At 37.0% G+C, this 18183-nt stretch overlaps 2 protein-coding genes across 7 annotated transcripts in view; one reads left to right on the top strand and one right to left on the bottom strand.

The window, feature by feature from the left end:
• ift81 (intraflagellar transport 81 homolog) overlaps positions 1–18183 on the top strand; it is a 74277-nt gene continuing 56094 nt past the window's right edge. Inside the window, exons 1-2 of one of the 2 annotated variants that reach the window (XM_067412753.1) lie at positions 1–283; positions 585–723. The gene's annotated coding sequence lies outside the window, so the exon portion shown is untranslated. The remainder of the gene's footprint in view (positions 284–584; positions 724–18183) is intronic. The other variant, XM_067412754.1, reaches the window with a different exon arrangement.
• Positions 11710–18183, bottom strand: part of fnbp1a (formin binding protein 1a) — a 35430-nt gene continuing 28956 nt past the window's right edge. For 4 of the 5 annotated variants that reach the window (XM_067414276.1, XM_067414278.1, XM_067414274.1 and 1 more), the window contains 3 exons: positions 17798–17925; positions 15788–15930; positions 11710–14381 (listed from right to left, as the gene is read on the bottom strand). In XM_067414276.1, coding sequence (XP_067270377.1) covers positions 14203–14381; positions 15788–15930; positions 17798–17925 — 450 coding nt within the window. In that variant the 3' untranslated portion in view covers positions 11710–14202. The remainder of the gene's footprint in view (positions 14382–15787; positions 15931–17797; positions 17926–18183) is intronic. The other variant, XM_067414275.1, reaches the window with a different exon arrangement.

Here is an 18183-nt window from a genome sequence, read left to right as displayed (position 1 = left end):
TATTCGGTATTTCACGGCAACGAAAACACAGGCTACAGTCCTGTCTGGACTTCTCTCTATATATATTTTTTTTCAAGAGTTATCCTACACTCTTAAGTTATTTTTCTACTTAAATGCTTGTTGAGCATTTAAGCCATTTAGTTAGTTTACTTAAGCCATTTAGTTAGTTTACATTTACTTGACTGGCCATTTAGTTAGATTAGCTGAGCGCGGGCTTTTTGCATCCTCGTCAGGAGAGAGCATCGACTCTGCCGAATTGGTGCATTTCTTTGGTAAAATTAAGGTTTGTATACATTTTATTTACTCTATAAAGTTTTTATTGTTCTGCAAATTATTTAATTTTATGCATCACAAAGGATATGCCAGCGAAACGCGTCATGCAGTCAACACGGGTCTTTCACGCGATGGAAACGCCTTTTACTTGTATAAATAAAAGGGTTTTAAATAGTCCCTGGCAAGGTGACTAAATCAAATGCCAGGACCATAACTGTCTGTTTAATAAAATATCACAAAATATGAATACAGAAAACCATTGAAAATAAAGGGAAAACAAGAGGCCAACATGTTTTAATTTATGCCTGAAGGTTAGCCTGAGGAGGGGGAGACACGCAGCATTTCCAGTGTTGGAGGAAACGGGAAGCCGCTGGTGGATGAAGATAGCAGGGCCTGCTTCGTTCGAACAATACAAATCTCACCCGCTCAGGAAAAGGATCTGCGTCAGCAGTGAGTGACAGATTTTAGAAAGACAAAATGGTGCCAAATCCAAAGCGTGTGGAGAAAATCAGTGTTTCACTTAAAGCCTTCAAGCACAATGCCGTGATTCTTATATTTCATCGAAAGTTAATTCCACGTTGCTCCAGAATTGCTGTTATGAAACACTTCCGTGGGCATGGTCAAACGTTTCAGAAATGCAAACCCTTTCCTTCATTTACTTGGGCGTCAAGTAAGTATGTGGGCACTTAAACTAGGCTTAAAATGTCATTAGATAACAATTTCATTTTATTTTACAAAACAATATGATTTTTTTTGAAGCGTCAATGTGTTGTGAAAAGAGAAAAGCTCCTGAAGCATTTGTTTGCAGATGCCACACTTAAAAATGAAGGTTCTTTATTGGCATGGATGGTTCCATGAAGAACCTAGTTCACACAGTTACTCACCCTCATGTCCTTCCAAACCCGTAAGACATCTTTTTGAACAAGATTCATCTTTGGAAAACAAATGAAGATCTTTTTGATAAAATCCGAGAGCTTTCTGTCCCTACATTTGCAGCTACATGACTTAAACATTGATGCTTCAAAAAAATCATAAAATGAATATGAACTGAATGAAGAGACTTGAATGATTTATATGATGAACAGATTTAATTTAAGCTTTTATTCATAAACATTTATTAACTCACACATTGGTTATGCTAAACCGAAGTTCAAGCATGTTCGCCTTGAGCTTCCGCAAGAACCAATGAGGTTCATTCTCGTGTTAAGCAGCATGTTTGAGTTTCCTCAAGAACCAATGAGGTTCATTCTCGTGTTAAGCAGCATGTTTGAGTTTCCTCAAGAACCAATGAGGTTCATTCTCGTGTTAAGCAGCATGTTTGAGTTTCCTCAAGAACCAATGAGGTTTATTCTCATGTTACGCAGCACGTTTGAGCTTCGGTAAGAACCAATGAGGTTTATTCTCATGTTACGCAGCACGTTTGCGCTTCGGCAAGAACCAATGAGGTTCATTCTCGTGTTACGCAGCATGTTTGAGCTTTCAATGTCCAAGTATTGTCAAGTTATGTTTAACGCAGATCTTATTTTACTCATAAATTAAAATAAATAAATAAATCAAACGCATTATAAAACCCCTAGGAAAATCTTGAGGGAACCACTGGCAAATTAATCTTCTGGGTTTTGACATCATCTCTGCAGCACTTTTGCTGAATTTGTATTGTCCCATAATGAACAATGTTTCATATCAATGAACAATGTTTCATGAACAATGTTTTATTTTAGTATTATTTATAGTATTTATTTATATTTTGAGTTAGCTTTTATTTTTTAATTTTAGTTTTTTTTTAATATTTTTGCATTATTTTTATCTGGTTAAGTAATTTAAAGGTGGACTATGCAGCTTTCCGTCCACTGGAGGGCGCCTATTCAAAACAAATGCGTAGTTTGATGTAAAGTTTGAGCGCAGCATCTTGGGACATGTGGTCTTCACCTCACAGCCGGTGGAAAATAGGACTCGGGCAGAAATCACGTTCATGCATGCGGTTATTAACGTTACTGTAGTGTAAAGCAGAGTGTTGTGGAGCTGAGCAAGGCTGCTGGAGCGATTGTTAAAGGGGTACTTCAGCGCTGGGAAGATGAATCTGTATTTAAACTGGGTCATCAATGTAGTAGAAATGTGAAATTATTTTTGAATTTGGTGCCTTCTAGACGGAGAAAAGACAGAAAATTTATTTTTGTCTCAAGGGGATGAAAGACTACAATTCCCAGAATGCTTCGTTGCCCTGTGAGGCCACTCCCAAAGCCACCGCTACTGGATTACTGTGACTGAGTTGGAGAAGACACTATAATTAAAAACTGAACGTGTCTGTTCAATATAATGAGTGAATCACCGCGCGAGTTTTACAGCACTGAGCACTAACTGCAGGAGTCTTAACTGCAGTAAGTGCAGATAAATGAGCTCTCATGATGAGAGCTGAGGTAATCACGACTACACTCGCGGCATACATTCACAGCGCGAGTTCAGTCTGGCGCGTTTCAGTTCATGCCTATGCAAGCTTAACTTTAATAGAAATTAATTTGAGAAGTTAAAAGACTTACATACACTTACATAGCTCCGTTTAAATGAATGCCTGTAGCTGAGCTGAGCTCTGAGTGTATCTCCATCCCCCATGAGCGGGTTCAAAACATGCAGAAATGACTCCCTCTGCTGGCTGTAGTCTTTAGCCTTTGGCCAAACATTCCTCCTATGATGCAAATATCGTCAATTGGCATCATCGGTGGAATTTGTCCAGAAATAAAATGCATAAATTTCTTGTCTCAGGGGGATACGAGGGGGGGAAGAACAATCATTTGAATATACTCCAGGGTTTCTACTGATACAAAGCCATATGCTAATCACTGAAGTAACCCTTTAAACAAATACCCACCTCGCGAACACCGGGACTTTTATTATGACGGGACGGGACACAGCTCCGGGCACCTGCACTGATCCACTCTTCCGGTTATGATTAATAGGTAATGCAGCTCTGTTTATCATATTAGATATAAGTGTTGAAAATTATGTTATGATGTTACTCCGTGTGTTCACTTGTTCTCACCTCTAAGAGAAAAGCTCTCCTGCCAAACCCGAAACCGAGGGTAGCACAGATATGACGCAATTGACAGGCGACTTCCTCAGACGCTATGCTGAAACATTTGGGATATTGTAAGTACTCAACTGACAAAATATATAACACCGGCCTAGTGGTTTTTGGATATTTTACTGCAAAAATACTACATGCAACCTTTAACTTGTTTCAGCTTGTTGCATTTATCATTTCAATTTTTTTAATCTAATATTTATTTTATTTCAGCTTTATTACAATTAACTAAAAAGTTAGCTAACAACACTTTCATATGCTATTTGTTAAAAAATAAATAAAGTAGGCAGTATGTAGTATCCATTACAAAATAGTTCTTCTTCCTCCATAACATCAGGGGGCGCTGAGTAGGTGTATATTTATCTTCAATAAGTCTATGCCTGTGCCACTTCCTGTTGCCCAACACACCTATTTACAGTAGATAGTGAGCAAAAGCTAACATTAGTTTGTTCCATCAGTACCAACATCTGTTATTACTCTGTTTAAAAACAGACTGCTACAGATATGTTCAAATGAAAAGGGCAGGAAATCAGTTCTTGGAGGCTTAAGGATGCATTGTGGAAAAGCCTTTGTGATATTAGGGTGGGGTGGTCAAACACAGCTTTAAAAAGAAGACTCTATTCAAACTTAATGAACTTGTTTTGAATTCCTTGCCTCCTGAACGGCAAAGCATTCCATCGCTTGGAAATAGAAAGAAGAACAAACAGCGGAAGTGATGCAAGAAATTCTGTTCTTTATCTGGCATTCCCAGTCCTCACCTGCTGAACCAATCGCACCCCCCTTTTCCCGCTAAAGCCTCTTTCAACTTTGAGCTCTAGACCACTGGGTACGTTTTTAGGAGTAGGAGGAAGCCATTTATCTGAAGCGCTGGTTCCTGTTCAAGCAGACAGACTCATTTCTCCACGATCGAGGATATGACCTGTTACATGATGTGCAAGGGTTTCTTGAGAGTTATGAGAAGAGGCTGCTCCTGAGATTTTACATAATAGCAATTTGCCAAACAATCCAATTAAATTAATGAGATGTTTATTTTACATAACCACGGTTTTAAATTTTTAAGTTATTTTACTCAAGGCCCATCATGCACACAGAGAAAAAGGTGTCAAAAATTGTACCTTTAGTGGTGAAACGGCTTGTATATTTTTACCTTTTTTTTCTTCTTTTTTATTTTTATTTTTACCACAGAAAGGTTCATAGTTGTACCTTAAAGGGATATTTCTCTTTTAAATGAAAATTGTCATCCTTTACTCACCCATTAGTTGTTTCAAACCTGTATGAAGCTCTTTCTTCAGCTGAACACAAGGGAAGATATTTTGAAGAATGTCAGTAACCAAACAGTTAACTGGAGGCATTGACTTTCATAGTAGGAAAAAAAAAATACAATGGACGTCAATGGCTCCAGTTAACTGTTTGGTTACTGACATTCTTCAAAATATCTTCCCTTGTGTTCAGCTGAAGAAAAAAATTCATACAGGTTTGTTAAAATTAATACAAATTCAACAGCTTGAGGATGAGTAAAAGATGACATTTTTATTTTAAAGTGAACTATCCCTTTAAAGGGTTACTTCAGCGATTAGCATATGGCTTTGTATCAGTAGAAACCCTGGAGAATATTCAAATTATTGTGCTTTCCCCCCTCATATCTCCCTGAGACGAGAGATTTATGCATTTTATTTCTGGAAAAATTCCTCCTATGATGCAAAATGACGATTTTTGCATCATAGGAGGAATGTTTGCCCAGAGGCTAAAGACTACAGCCAGCAGAGGGAGCCATTTCCGCATGTATTGAATCTGCGCATGGGGGATGGGAGATTAAACTCAGCTGGCAGGGAGAGCTCAGTTTGCAGACAGGATCATTTAAACGGAGCTATGGTGAGCAATGTAAGTCTTTTAACATCTCAAATTCATTTCTATGAAAGTTAAGCTTGCAAAGGCATGAACTGAAACGCGTGCCAGACTGAACTCCTGTGTGAATGTATGCCGCGAATGTAGTCGTGATTACCTCAGCTCTCATCACTCGTGCAGTTAGTGCTCAGGGCTGTGACACTCGCGCGGTGACTCACTCATTATATTGAACCATAGACAGTAAAAGAAATGGACACAGCGACCCCATTGACGTCTACGGCGAAATAATGAAGTCAACCTAGGGGCACTCACTTCCTGATGGCTGAGCGAACTGCGCAGGCTCAGACTGAGCTTGAGGACGTAGATGTGACGTGAGCCTCCTGTCTGACAGCTGTGAGTCTTCTAGTAGATGTGGAAAGCGAAAGCTGAATCACGTTGTTTAAATATTTTCTCCCGTTGCTTTTGGCTCACTATGGGCTTCTACCCATTCTTCCCCCTTGACTTTATCAGACTAGTCTCCAGGACATGTCTCCACGTCCCCCCGACTGTCTCATAGACAGTAAAAGATTGCCTGCGAGCGTCTCCTCAGGTCTATACGGTAATTTCTCAACTGTGCGACAGGGTCGCGTTGGTTATGACGCAATCGTTAGCCTATTTTTACAAAAACAGCTTCTGCGGGGCGATAGTGTAAGATACAAGGTAATGGAGCCTTTTATACATTGTCGTGTTTCTTTAGAAATATACAATGGACAAATGGAGTCTTTAAACGCCTCTGATGTAAAGTTATTCACTGTCAAAGTGACTCAAAAATGAATGGGAGTCAATGGGATGCTAACAGCAGGTGATGGCTTGGTTAGCAATGGCAGCCCCTAGGGGTGGAACGCTTTCCGAGCGCTAGATTACCCCCTTGTATTGAACAGACACGTTCAGTTTTTAATTCTAGTGTCTTCTCTAACTCAGTCACAGTAATGAAGTTGGTGGTGTTGGGAATGGCCTCACAGGGCAGCGAAGCATTCTGGGAATTGTAGTCTTTCATCCCCATGGGACAAAAATACATTTTCTGTCTTTTCTCAGTCTAGAAGACACCAAATTCAAAAACAATTTCACATTTCTACTGCATTGATGACCCAGTTTAAGTACAGATTCATCTTCCCAGCGCTGAAGTACCCCTTTAAGCTACATATAAATGTACACTAAGGTACTAATATGCACCTTTTAGAAGTAAAAAAAAAGGTACAAAGATGTAATTTTAAGGGTACTGTCCCAGTGACAAGCTGTTGTACCCCTAAAGGTCCAATTTTAACACCCCTTTTCTGTGCGTGTGGTCATACACCCAGCAAAGTTACAATAATGGATAAAGATGTATATTGTATTTTTTACCATTGCATTGTGTAAATTTATCAGAACAGATTTTTAAAAACTCTACATTCTTAGTCACATCTCTGGTCTCTAGTCTGGAACTAATTTGTCATGCTTCTTTTGTTGCATTTTTCATGTACTTGGACCTTAGCAAAACGCGCACTTACAGTGTAGTACTGTCAGGCTGAAGCGGGGTTTGGTTTTGTGGTGCCGTGGTGATCCCAATCCATTTACGATTTGAGGTGGGAGGATTTTGCTGCAGGAGACCCTTAAAGCACGCCAGTTGCACCCCCCCTAAGGATACCCTTGAGTACTGTATGATCATAAAACTCATGTAAGAACTTGTTTTGGCTTTGATGCCCCCTGGTGGTCACTTTTACCATCAGTGGTCATCAACTGGTGGGGTTGTGACCTGAAAATGGGTGTTAGGCTAAAAATAGTTTTAACTCTAGTTAAAAAAAAAAAAAAAAAAGTATCATTCTTATATCATCTTTTAAAAGTAGCTTATACTTTTATAGTATTTATTATTATTCCAATTGGCTTTTATTTTTTATACTATTTTAAGTTGTAGTAATTTTATATGCCTTTGACATTTTAGTCTATACTACAATAATACACATTTTAGTTTGTCATTTTAGTACATCAAGCAACATTTCTAATTTTCATTAGATTTAAGTTTTTACATCTAATATTTTTTTACGGAGTGGAAAGTCACTAAGTGCAAACAGAGTGCCTTGTTGGCAAGTGCTTATAACACTTGGTCCTTCTAACAATGCCTGGTTGGGCCTAGCAAGATTTTAAAAAGATGCTCGTATTTTATCTTCTTCAATGGTGTAGTTAGTAGAGCGTACGGCTTAGATGTGAGCGACCCGGGTTCAAATCCTCCTTTTGCCGAGCACATATCACATTGGAACGGCATTTACTTACAATAAAAAATAAAAATAAGAAAATGTTTTAAAAGTGGAAATAAAGTGCTTAATGTAATGTTTAATAATAATAATACTAAAAATGTTTATTGGGTAGGGTTAGGGAGGGCTTTTATTGTCCCTTTAAGGTGGCATTCATTTAATAATTTTAATAAATATAATAATTTACACTCTGTTATTGCATCCTGTTAATGTACTGTTAATATTGAGGTATATCAGCGCAAATAAAGTATAAATCAAATTACTATTACACACATTGCGAACATGGTACATGGTGTAAATAGAATATATCACTATTTTCACTTAGTAAAATAGCTATTTGCACTGTGTAAATGTCGTCTATTGCTTGGAAAATGTTTTATTTTTATTTTTTTACTTAGTGTAAATAGAAGCTAGTTGTAATTTACATTTAATGCAAATATTTTTTATTTTATTCTATTTCAAGTACTGGAAATTATTTTGGAATAGTTTTAGAGTAAGTTAACAACAACAACAACAACACTGGCAAGGACAAATAATGAAATGTATATAACATCCTTAAACTGGCTAAATAAATAAAAGCTCCAAATGAGGCTGAATCAAACTCTGCTACCATAAATTTAGCTAAATGAGGGACAAAAATGAGTTGAATGACTAGCAGTAATTTATGCAAAACCGCATTAAACAATACTGTCTGGATGTACTAAATCCAATAATCCAATAATTTAGGAAGACGAGAAACAGGACAAGTAGAACCATTTTAAAATGAACTTTAATTTGTTAAACTTCTACATAAAAACTGCCCAGTTCGACAGACACACAGTTTTGACTTTTACAATATGAATGATTTGATAAATGAAATAAAACTCAACTCATTGTCTACTATACTGGTTAGCATTTGCAAAAAAGTCACAAGCCTTTCACACTTGATTTGGCAGTTTTATGTTTATGAGGTCTTCGAAGGAAGGGATCCAGCAAGTTCACAATATACAGAAAAGCACAGACATTTCAGCTCTGCGGTAGTGTTTCTTCATGAATGGATATGACAGTATTCGTCATGTTCAGAACCTATTATTGAAGAGCAGTCCAAAACTATCCTGAATGAGGTAAATATTTGCGTTTAACATCAAAAATGAAATCAGAATGATATTGACAGGGTCCAAAATTAACAATAGCAGGTAAACTGACATACTTTACCAGCCAGAAATATTTCTCATTAACTGAGCAATATTTTTATACGAAACCGTAATCCTGTATCATTTTTTTGGTGCAATAAATATAACACAATACATTTTATTAATGGTGTTACATATTTGATTGGTCTTTGAATCACATTCGATTCACTTATATCAGATAAAACCAGCAGGTTTTATCGACTTAATCCATTTATTATTCTTAGCAGTTAACTGGCAAGTAACATTAGATTTACTCACCAAGGCCAGTTTTTACATGCATGTGGCGCTTGGTGACTGTTAATCTTGGACCATGGATATCAATCATTCAGAGACTCAAAAAAGAATCTAAAACAGTGTAAACAATTTAAAAGAATAACTTAGGGGGATGTGTAGAGACAAGACCATGCATATCTTTTCCAAAAGAAATAAAACACTCAAGATAAAGTAGAGAAGGAAAAAAAACAGGCACAAACACAATTCAAAATGCTTAAGTTCAACCGTCAGAAGTCGAAGGCTTGAACTTTATGGAAACTTGGACCCCCTAAGACTGGCACACACACAGAGACAGGGCAAGCATGCATGCGTCGAAACACAGCACCAGCTGAGGACCACCATCAACATCTACTGGACTGCACCACTACAGCTACACCATACACAGCCACATCCACTGCGCTGACAGAGAGAGAGAGAGAGAGAGAGAGAGAGAGAGAGAGAGAGAGAGAGAAAAAGAGGCTGATCACTTTTTTTAAATGCCAATTAAACTTTGCAATTATTAATAGAGGACATCTGGGATTCCATGTACTGATTCAGATGGAACTCAATAATTTGATTATGCAACAGTTGCTTCCAGTCCTCTAATATACTCATTCCAATATAGAGCAGTGAGACTTTGTCAGCATTTCAGACCAGAGCACACCCGAAATAAAACGAGGATTATTGGAGTACGTTTAACAAGAAAATACATTTTTAGGGTACGTTTACACAACAACGATGTACTTAAAATGGAGAAGATGTTTGGGGTAAAGATGACAATATTGTCAAAACGATCCCTGTTCACAGATTCGTGAAAATGACTACAAATGCCGTTATTATTCATGTCAGGCCAGTAGTTGGCGATGTGACTTGATAAAGAAACACTACATGCTTATAGACTGAATATGTAATACGTATATGTGTGATGTCACTGCTTCCACAAATTAGCGTTTTTGGAGTTGAGACAATAATGGTATTGGTTTCAAAAACTTGCACTTTAAAACAAATTTTCAAAAGTTTGTTTTCAAGCCACCAAAATGCTGTTAATGTGTAAATGAACGGCCAAATCGCATAAAGTTTTCAGTTTTTAGTTGTAAACGCACCCTTATTCTTTCTACTTCAAAATGACACGTTTAATTCTGTTACTTGACATTTCTTTGTAATTATTTGTGAAATTTGCATCAGCACTGTGAAAATAGTGTTTTAGTTTTTTTGTTTTGCCTGAGCATTTGTTAAAAATAAAAAATCTTACTTCAGGATTAGTATCAGCTATGACTACCTTGAATCAGCTAACTAACCATTTCCCTAGAAACTTGGCAAAAAGTCTTAATTCATAAAGGTCTATGAGTCTCAGTGCAATGAGACATTTAGCCTTAGCCTGTTCATACCAAAGACAATAACTATAATATAATATAGATACTACCGTATCTTTATCATTATAACATCTATAACAATACAGGCACGGAGGAAATCACTTTAAGAGCTCGAGCATTTAAAGCAGACAAAACTGCTTCAAGATTAGATTAAACAAAAAGATATGTTGTATATTGTGCGTTGGTGTGGATGCTAATGTAGTTATTGTTATAAATATCTTTATAGCTATAGTTCTTGGTGTGAACGGGTCTTTAGTTGGGGTAGTTGTGAAAGAATAATATACCGTAAAATGCAGACAAGCTCATCCAGATGAGATTAGACTTCCCAAGTTAGCAGATAAACATAATTTGCTCGTTATTATGGAAGTGTTTGATTCAGACGATATTTAAAAAATCTGTTAAACACTAATTTACCAGACCAGACCCCCTCTGGTAAAACTAGCCCATAAAAACAGGGCTTCAGATGCAGAAAAACACGAAAAGAACAAAGATAAAGAGGAGGCAAAACAGAGAGAGTTTGAGACAGCAAAAGTGAGAGAAACAGAAGAGGAGGTGAGAAAGGAAGCGAGAGAAAAAAGGGAGCAGCTGTGGTGTGTGTGTGCACACATCGCAGGAAGAAAGTGTGAATGAGTGAGTGAGTGAGTGAGTGAGGTGACACTTCTTTCTTCTCTGGGAGGAAAGAGTAAAGAACCAGAAAAGATGCTTACCACTTCACCTGCTATAGAGAACTATTCATCTACAACAGACCCTCACATAAAATGTAGGGGATGATTATGCATTCATCATAATATTAATAATAATAATCATATTTGCATTTCCTGATAGAAATACCAGTGCTTGCAAGGCAGCAAAAGAACAGTGTTAAGGTAAAATTATAGCTTAAAGTTACAAACAGAGAGAGATATTAATAAAGATGGAAAAGAAACAATTCAGTATGCTTATATTACAATGACATTCACAGTCTGTTAAAGGGGTCATGACATGAGAAATCAAATTTGTTGATTTGATGTTGACATATAAGAGGTCTTTCTACCATTAAAACATCCTGCAAATTTTGAGAGCTTAAAATACCCTCCTCATTATAAACAACGCATTTTGTCAAACATCATGCTCCAAAAACAGCTCGTTTTGAAATTGTGGGATCGTTCTGTATCGCAGGGCCCCAAATATACAGTGTGTGCCCGACCTGGATTTTAATGGCGTCTCGGATCATGTCAGATGATTATATGTTTGTTCGGAGCATTTTATCAGATGAAGCTATATTGGATCTGACCACAGTTGCATCATAAACTGTAGTTAAACAATTTCATAATGCTTTGTCTTAAAATGACGGTTTTGATATGGATGTTTTTCAAAACACTTGCATGCAATAGCGAGTGGGCGCTGATACTGTTTCTTATGCAATGACATTAGCCAATCAAAACCATGTCCATTTACTGACAAACATAGAGTGTCAGAATAAAGGTTGAAAATAATCAGACCCCAGGAAACATTCATTTAAAAAAATCCATGTCATGACTCATTTAAATGTTAAAAAACATTCTATCATAAGTCAGTTTAAAAAAAACTAACGTTTTAGGTCAGTAAGATGTTTTTAAAAACCTGCTTAAGCTCACCAAGCCTGCATTTTTCCCTTCCCCCCCCCCATAATTGTTTTCTATCTTACTATTAAATGTAATTTATTCCTGTGATGCAAAGTTACATTTTCAGCATTGTTACCCAAGACTGCAGTGCAACATGATCCTCCAGAAGTCATTCTAATATGCTGATATCTTATCCATGTTGAAAACAGAGCTGCTTAATATTTTTAGTGAAAACCATGATACATTATAGAAGTCTTCTGTAACATTACAAATATTTTACTGAGACTTTTGATCAATTTAAAGCATGCTTGCAGAATAGAAGTATTCATTTCTTTCAAAAATGTTATATATCTTACTGACCCCAAACCTTTTGATATGTCCATTGATTCATTCATCAACATCATAGGAATGAAAATTGCCATTTTAAGGCATCTTAATCTTAAATTTCTTAAATGGATCAATTACAAAAAATTGTGTCAGAAGAAGAAAAAAGAAGGATTTAAATACAGTGCCGCCTTGCAAACACTGTAATACCTGAAAAAACAAATCAATGCTAGCCTATAATATATAAAATGACTCCCATTTATCCCCCACATTTTTATAGTTTTCACACAACTGAACAGTCTGCACTGACAAATATTCATTAAGTCTAATGTCTTCATGAGAAACCTCCTCTCGGCTCTGAAGCAAGCCAGGCAATAACAAGACATGTACACGGCACTTACTCTGTGCCTCAGCAAACAAACCTAAAGGCTCTGCTCTGACGGCAAGCAGCTACGGCACAAGGCTAAATATTCTAGGTCCATACGAGAAGCAAGCTTTAGCAAATAATCAGCACGCTAGTCATGTAAAAGATCGGTTTGCATTATTATGGCAGACGAGAGGGTTCAGTGAAAGTGGTTGAGTTAAAAATGGAATATCCTTTCAGTTAGTCCCACATTGTCCCACATCTCTGACTACAGTTACAAGAGGAGGACGTTTCACGCAAGGACGCTTGCCCTGCCACTCCTGTGCCAGCCAAACACTTTTAGGGATCTGCAAAGAAAGGAACAGAAACAAAAAGCAAAAAAAGAAACAAATAAAAAAAAAAAAACATCACACAAGACATGTTAGAGATGTTGCATAAGAATTGAACAATCGTTGATTCACAGACAGCAATGACATGATGGGTTAAAAACGCTCTGTAAGCCACGGAAGCTCAATTATGCTGTGTGAATTAAAGACAGGAACGGTATAAAACGATACAAAACTGTTCATATATTTAGCTTGCGACACTATCAAGCATATTTAACAGCTGCTGATAAAGCTATGGACAAATTATGAATCTGTTAAGCAGCAATAAATGGCCTGTCTGGTTTATAGCATGCATATAGAGCGGGATTCCTGGTGTAAATATACCTAATACACATACTGCGATGACCTTCTGGAAACTTCATGTTCGGTTCGTTTTCCATGCTGGTCAATGTACAAATAACATGCATCTTTTGAATTATTGCTTCAACGCTCACTACACTGAAAGGCATCGTGTTAACTATGGGTTCATGAGTATATTTTTTACTTCTAAAGCAGAGCTTTTTTTGTACAGCAGTAAATGCAAAGCTAGCAAAAGCCTCAAAGATACATGCATTAATTACTTGAGCTCTTCACATTTAATGATATGCATTTAAATTGAACATGATTTGCCGTTGGGGAAAGAATAAGATCCTGTAAATTCAGGATTTGAGGTACAAGGATGTACACCAACGTAAACGTACCTGAGAAAATATTCTATTTCATCTCTCATGCAAAAGATTCTCTCAAGTCAAATATTTTGACGTCTTAAAAAAATTATTACAATTAAAAACACACTTTGACTATCGTTAAAATGCAGGATTGCTACTTAGTCTGTAGTTTTAAGGTCAAAATGTTAGTAAATATTTTTATTGCCAGAAGTTTGCTCATGACATTTCATAATCATTTCGCTGCTAATCTTAAAAGTATTTGATTGCATGTAGATCATTAAAAAATATGAACACGAATGAGTATCTAAATATCTTGGTTATAGCAGAAAACCACCATAATTCCAAGCTTATAATGCTATATATAATGCCATTCTACCATCAGATATATCAAAATTTCACAGCAGCTGTGTATTTTATTGCCTAATTTACCCTTATGGATGCAGAAATAAAGTCTGAGAGACCAATAATTAAAAAACATAAATAAAGACCAGAACTGTGAAATGACGCATGGCATCTTGAACAAACAGGAATTGCTCTGCTTCCTCGGTTCAATAAGGACATTTTCATGATCTTCTACTGTATTTACAATTAAACGGCGTTCACTAATGACACTTTCCGGGTGTTCCGTGGCGTGGGATTATATATATGTCATAGCACCTTTGGCATTCGTGTCCAAAAAGAGTTTGATGTAGGATGTGGGCACGTATCCCTCCTCGTCCTCGTTTTTGCGAACACGGGTCCATCCATCACCCTTGTCCTCCTCGATTACGTACAGCATCTCACCCTCGGCCATGGATATTGTTCCTTCGTTCTGACCTACAGACACAAAACATACAATGTTTATTTGTTTCCAAAACAAGCATGTCAACTTAATTAAAATGAAAAATAAAAACTTTACCCATAACACTTTTTTTAAAAATTTATCAATAATGTGTTCAATGACCAATTTGACTGTTCAGTTTTTATTTTTTTGTAAATGTTGAGTACATTTATTTATTTAGCAGACACTTTTATCCAAAGCAACGCACAAATTAAATCTACAAAAAATAAAAATAAATAAATATATAAATATATATAAATATATATATATATATATATATATATATATATGTGTGTGTGTTTTTATTATTTTTTTATGATTATTTTTTACCAAGCGGCAACCTCCCGCGATCTCTATTGAAGCCAATACGAAAGTAATGTAAACTGGCTACTAGGGACAGGCTCCAGAAGGGACCAGAATCTCATTGAGCCCCATGTTTAAATTCCCAAAATTAATTAAATCAATAAAAAAAAAAAAAAATGTTTACAGCCTGGTACAAATTGTTGTAACATGAGAATGAACCTCATTGGTTCCTGCAGAAGCTCAAACATGCTGCGTAACACAAGAATGAACCTCATTGGTTCTTGAGGAAGCTCAAACGTGCTGCGTAACACAAGAATGAACCTCATTGGTTCTTGAGGAAGCTCAAACGTGCTGCGTAACACAAGAATGAACCTCATTGGTTCTTGAGGAAGCTCAAACGTGCTGCGTAACACAAGAATGAACCTCATTGGTTCCTGAGGAAGCTCAAACGTGCTGCGTAACACAAGAATGAACCTCATTGGTTCCTGAGGAAGCTCAAACGTGCTGCGTAACACAAGAATGAACCTCATTGGTTCCTGAGGAAGCTCAAACGTGCTGCGTAACACAAGAATGAACCTCATTGGTTCTTGAGGAAGCTCAAACGTGCTGCGTAACACAAGAATGAACCTCATTGGTTCCTGCAGAAGCTCAAACATGCTGCGTAACACAAGAATGAACCTCATTGGTTCCTGCAGAAGCTCAAACATGCTGCGTAACACAAGAATGAACCTCATTGGTTCTTGAGGAAGCTCAAACGTGCTGCGTTACACAAGAATGAACCTCATTGGTTCTTGAGGAAGCTCAAACGTGCTGCGTAACACAAGAATGAACCTCATTGGTTCTTGAGGAAGCTCAAACGTGCTGCGTAACACAAGAATGAACCTCATTGGTTCTTGAGGAAGCTCAAACGTGCTGCGTAACACGAAACTGAACCTCATTAGTTCTTCAGGAAGCTTAAACGTGCTGCGTTGAAGCTACTTTCAAGATATTATCCCCAAAACTGACAAAGCACTTTGTAACCACGGAGCAATCATGAATTCCTTCAAACACAACTTTTAACACATTTTTGCTATTGGGAGATGATTTAGATGATTTTTACCTTCAAATGGATAAAGTGCTTTGCAAGTTCCAATGGTGGGTAAAGGTTCTTCATCATCAAATTCGTCATCAAACTCAGTACTGCGTGATTTGAACTGCATCGTCGTCTCTGTGCTGGGGTCTTCCGTGTAGCTGCCATCCGGACTATGTGCAGAAGACATGCAATGCGTAAAACAGACAAAATTAACTTTGACGTTATAGTCGGATTATACAGTTAAAGAGATAGTTCACCTAAAGATGTAAATTCTGTCATTAATTAATCACCCAAACCCGTAAGACTTTCGTTCATCCTTTTTTAATGAAATCTGAGAGCGTTCTGTTCCTCTGTTGACAGCTACGCAACAACCACTTTAACATTTCAAAAGGTTCATAAAGAGATCGTAAAACTAATCCATATGAAGTGAGCAGTTTAATCAAAATGCTCTGGAGCGACATGATTGCTTTATTCGAGGAACAGATTGAATTTAGGCTTTTATTCACATTTAAACATTTATCTGCAAACATAAACATAGACAGAAGCTCAAATGAACCTGCTTGACGTACAGAGTTTCCATTTCTTGCTGGGTAACACGAGAATAAACCTCTATGGTTCCTGCAGAAGCTCAAACGTGTTGCGTAACCAAGCGGCAACCTCTTGAAGCCAATACGAAAGTAATGTAAACTGCAATTCCTCAACTAGCCACTAGGGACAGGCTCCAGAAGGGAGCACAATCTCATTGAGCCCCATGTTAAAATTCTCAACTTTACAGCAGAAAAAAACAACTAATTTTGCCCTTCATGACAACTCTAGTTGCTTATGGTCGTCTATAGTCATTGCGTCACCTAAGCTCCGGCCACATCCTGCCTTTTTGCCCATTTTCTGTTATCCGGGAGTGACACACGATGATGCACTAGCAAGATGGTAACGGTCAGCTCAAATGTGCTGCGTAACACAAGAATTAACCTCGTTGGTTCTTGAGGAAGCTCAAACGTGCCGCGTAACACGAGAATGAACCTCATTGGTTCTCGCACATCAAACTAACATGCTTGAGCTTTCGTTTACCACAACTGATGTGTAAGTTGATGAATGTTTATATGTGAATAAAAGTTTCATTATATAACGCAATCAAGTCTCTTAAAAAATTGGACTAAATCGTCCAATTTATATGGATATGGATAGTTTTACGATCTTTTTATGAACCTTTTACAGGGTCAAAGTGGTAGTTGTGTAGCTGTCAATGGAGGGACAGAAATCTCTCAAATTTCATCATAAATATCTTAATTTGGGTTCTGAAGATGAATGAAGGTTTTGCGGGTTTGTAGCGACATGAGGGTGATTAATTAATGACATAATCTTTATCTTTGGGTGAACTATCTCTTTAATGTTACACCGCTGCGTGCCTCGCTTAGGCTGTACTGAATTCACAATCCTCCTATAGGATTAGTGTAGTGTCAAAATAAGATCAAGTACTAATAGCATTAAACCGCATTATATCATTTTTTATATACATTCCACTTGCAATGTAACTAAAGTTTTTTTTTTTTTTTTTTTTTTTTTTTTTTTTTTTTTTTTTTTATAACGTCAAAGAGTTTAGAGATACATCCACAGTCTTTTTTGGGAAAGTTGGAAAATTAAAGGGATGGTTGACCCAGAAATTAAAATTCTGTCATAATTTATTCACCTGTATGATTTTCTTTCTTCAGCTGAACACAAAAGAAGATAGCTTGAAGAATATGGGTAACCAAACAGTTGATGGGCCCCGTTGACTTCCATAGTAGGCTCATCAAATGTTTGGTTATTCTTAAAAATATTTTCTTTTGTGTTCAGCAGAAGAAATAAATTCATACAGGTTTGGAAATACTTGAGGGTGAGTAAATAATGACAGATGTTTAATTTTTAGGTGAACTACCCCTTTAAAGAGTATGTTTTCATAGTGATGAAATGAACTCTCATTACATGAGCCCTTAAAAGAAGTGACATCTCGTTCAGAGCATCATGTTTGGCAGCCCTGCTGTCTAGAGACTGAAGTACCTCTCTCGGTTTTGACCGTAGTTGTTTGTAAGAGGTGTGTTGCCCTGCGAGTCAAAATGACTGCTCTGTCTTCTCTGAGACTCCGATCCCTTTTCAAGTAATTTTCTCTCCACCTCCGTCAGCCAGCCCTGAGAACACACAAACAACAGATCTTTCTATTTATTTGTAATGGTTAATCATTCTAATCAGCCTGGTGAAATTCTTTGGTGCTATCGCTACAGAATGACAAGTATAGAATGTATACACAATAAAGGCATGTACAGTATTAAAAATATTCACAATTTACAATATACACAGGATACATAAGGCACTCAAATATAGGTAGTAAACAATATACAATACAATATTATTCTATATACGGAGTATGAGACTAAAACATGAATCAC

This window comes from Pseudorasbora parva, chromosome 13 (assembly GCF_024679245.1).
Source record: "Pseudorasbora parva isolate DD20220531a chromosome 13, ASM2467924v1, whole genome shotgun sequence".
Classification (NCBI taxonomy): domain Eukaryota; kingdom Metazoa; phylum Chordata; class Actinopteri; order Cypriniformes; family Gobionidae; genus Pseudorasbora; species Pseudorasbora parva.
Note: the sequence above shows the minus strand (reverse complement) of the source record. Positions and strands in the feature narration are given on the sequence as shown.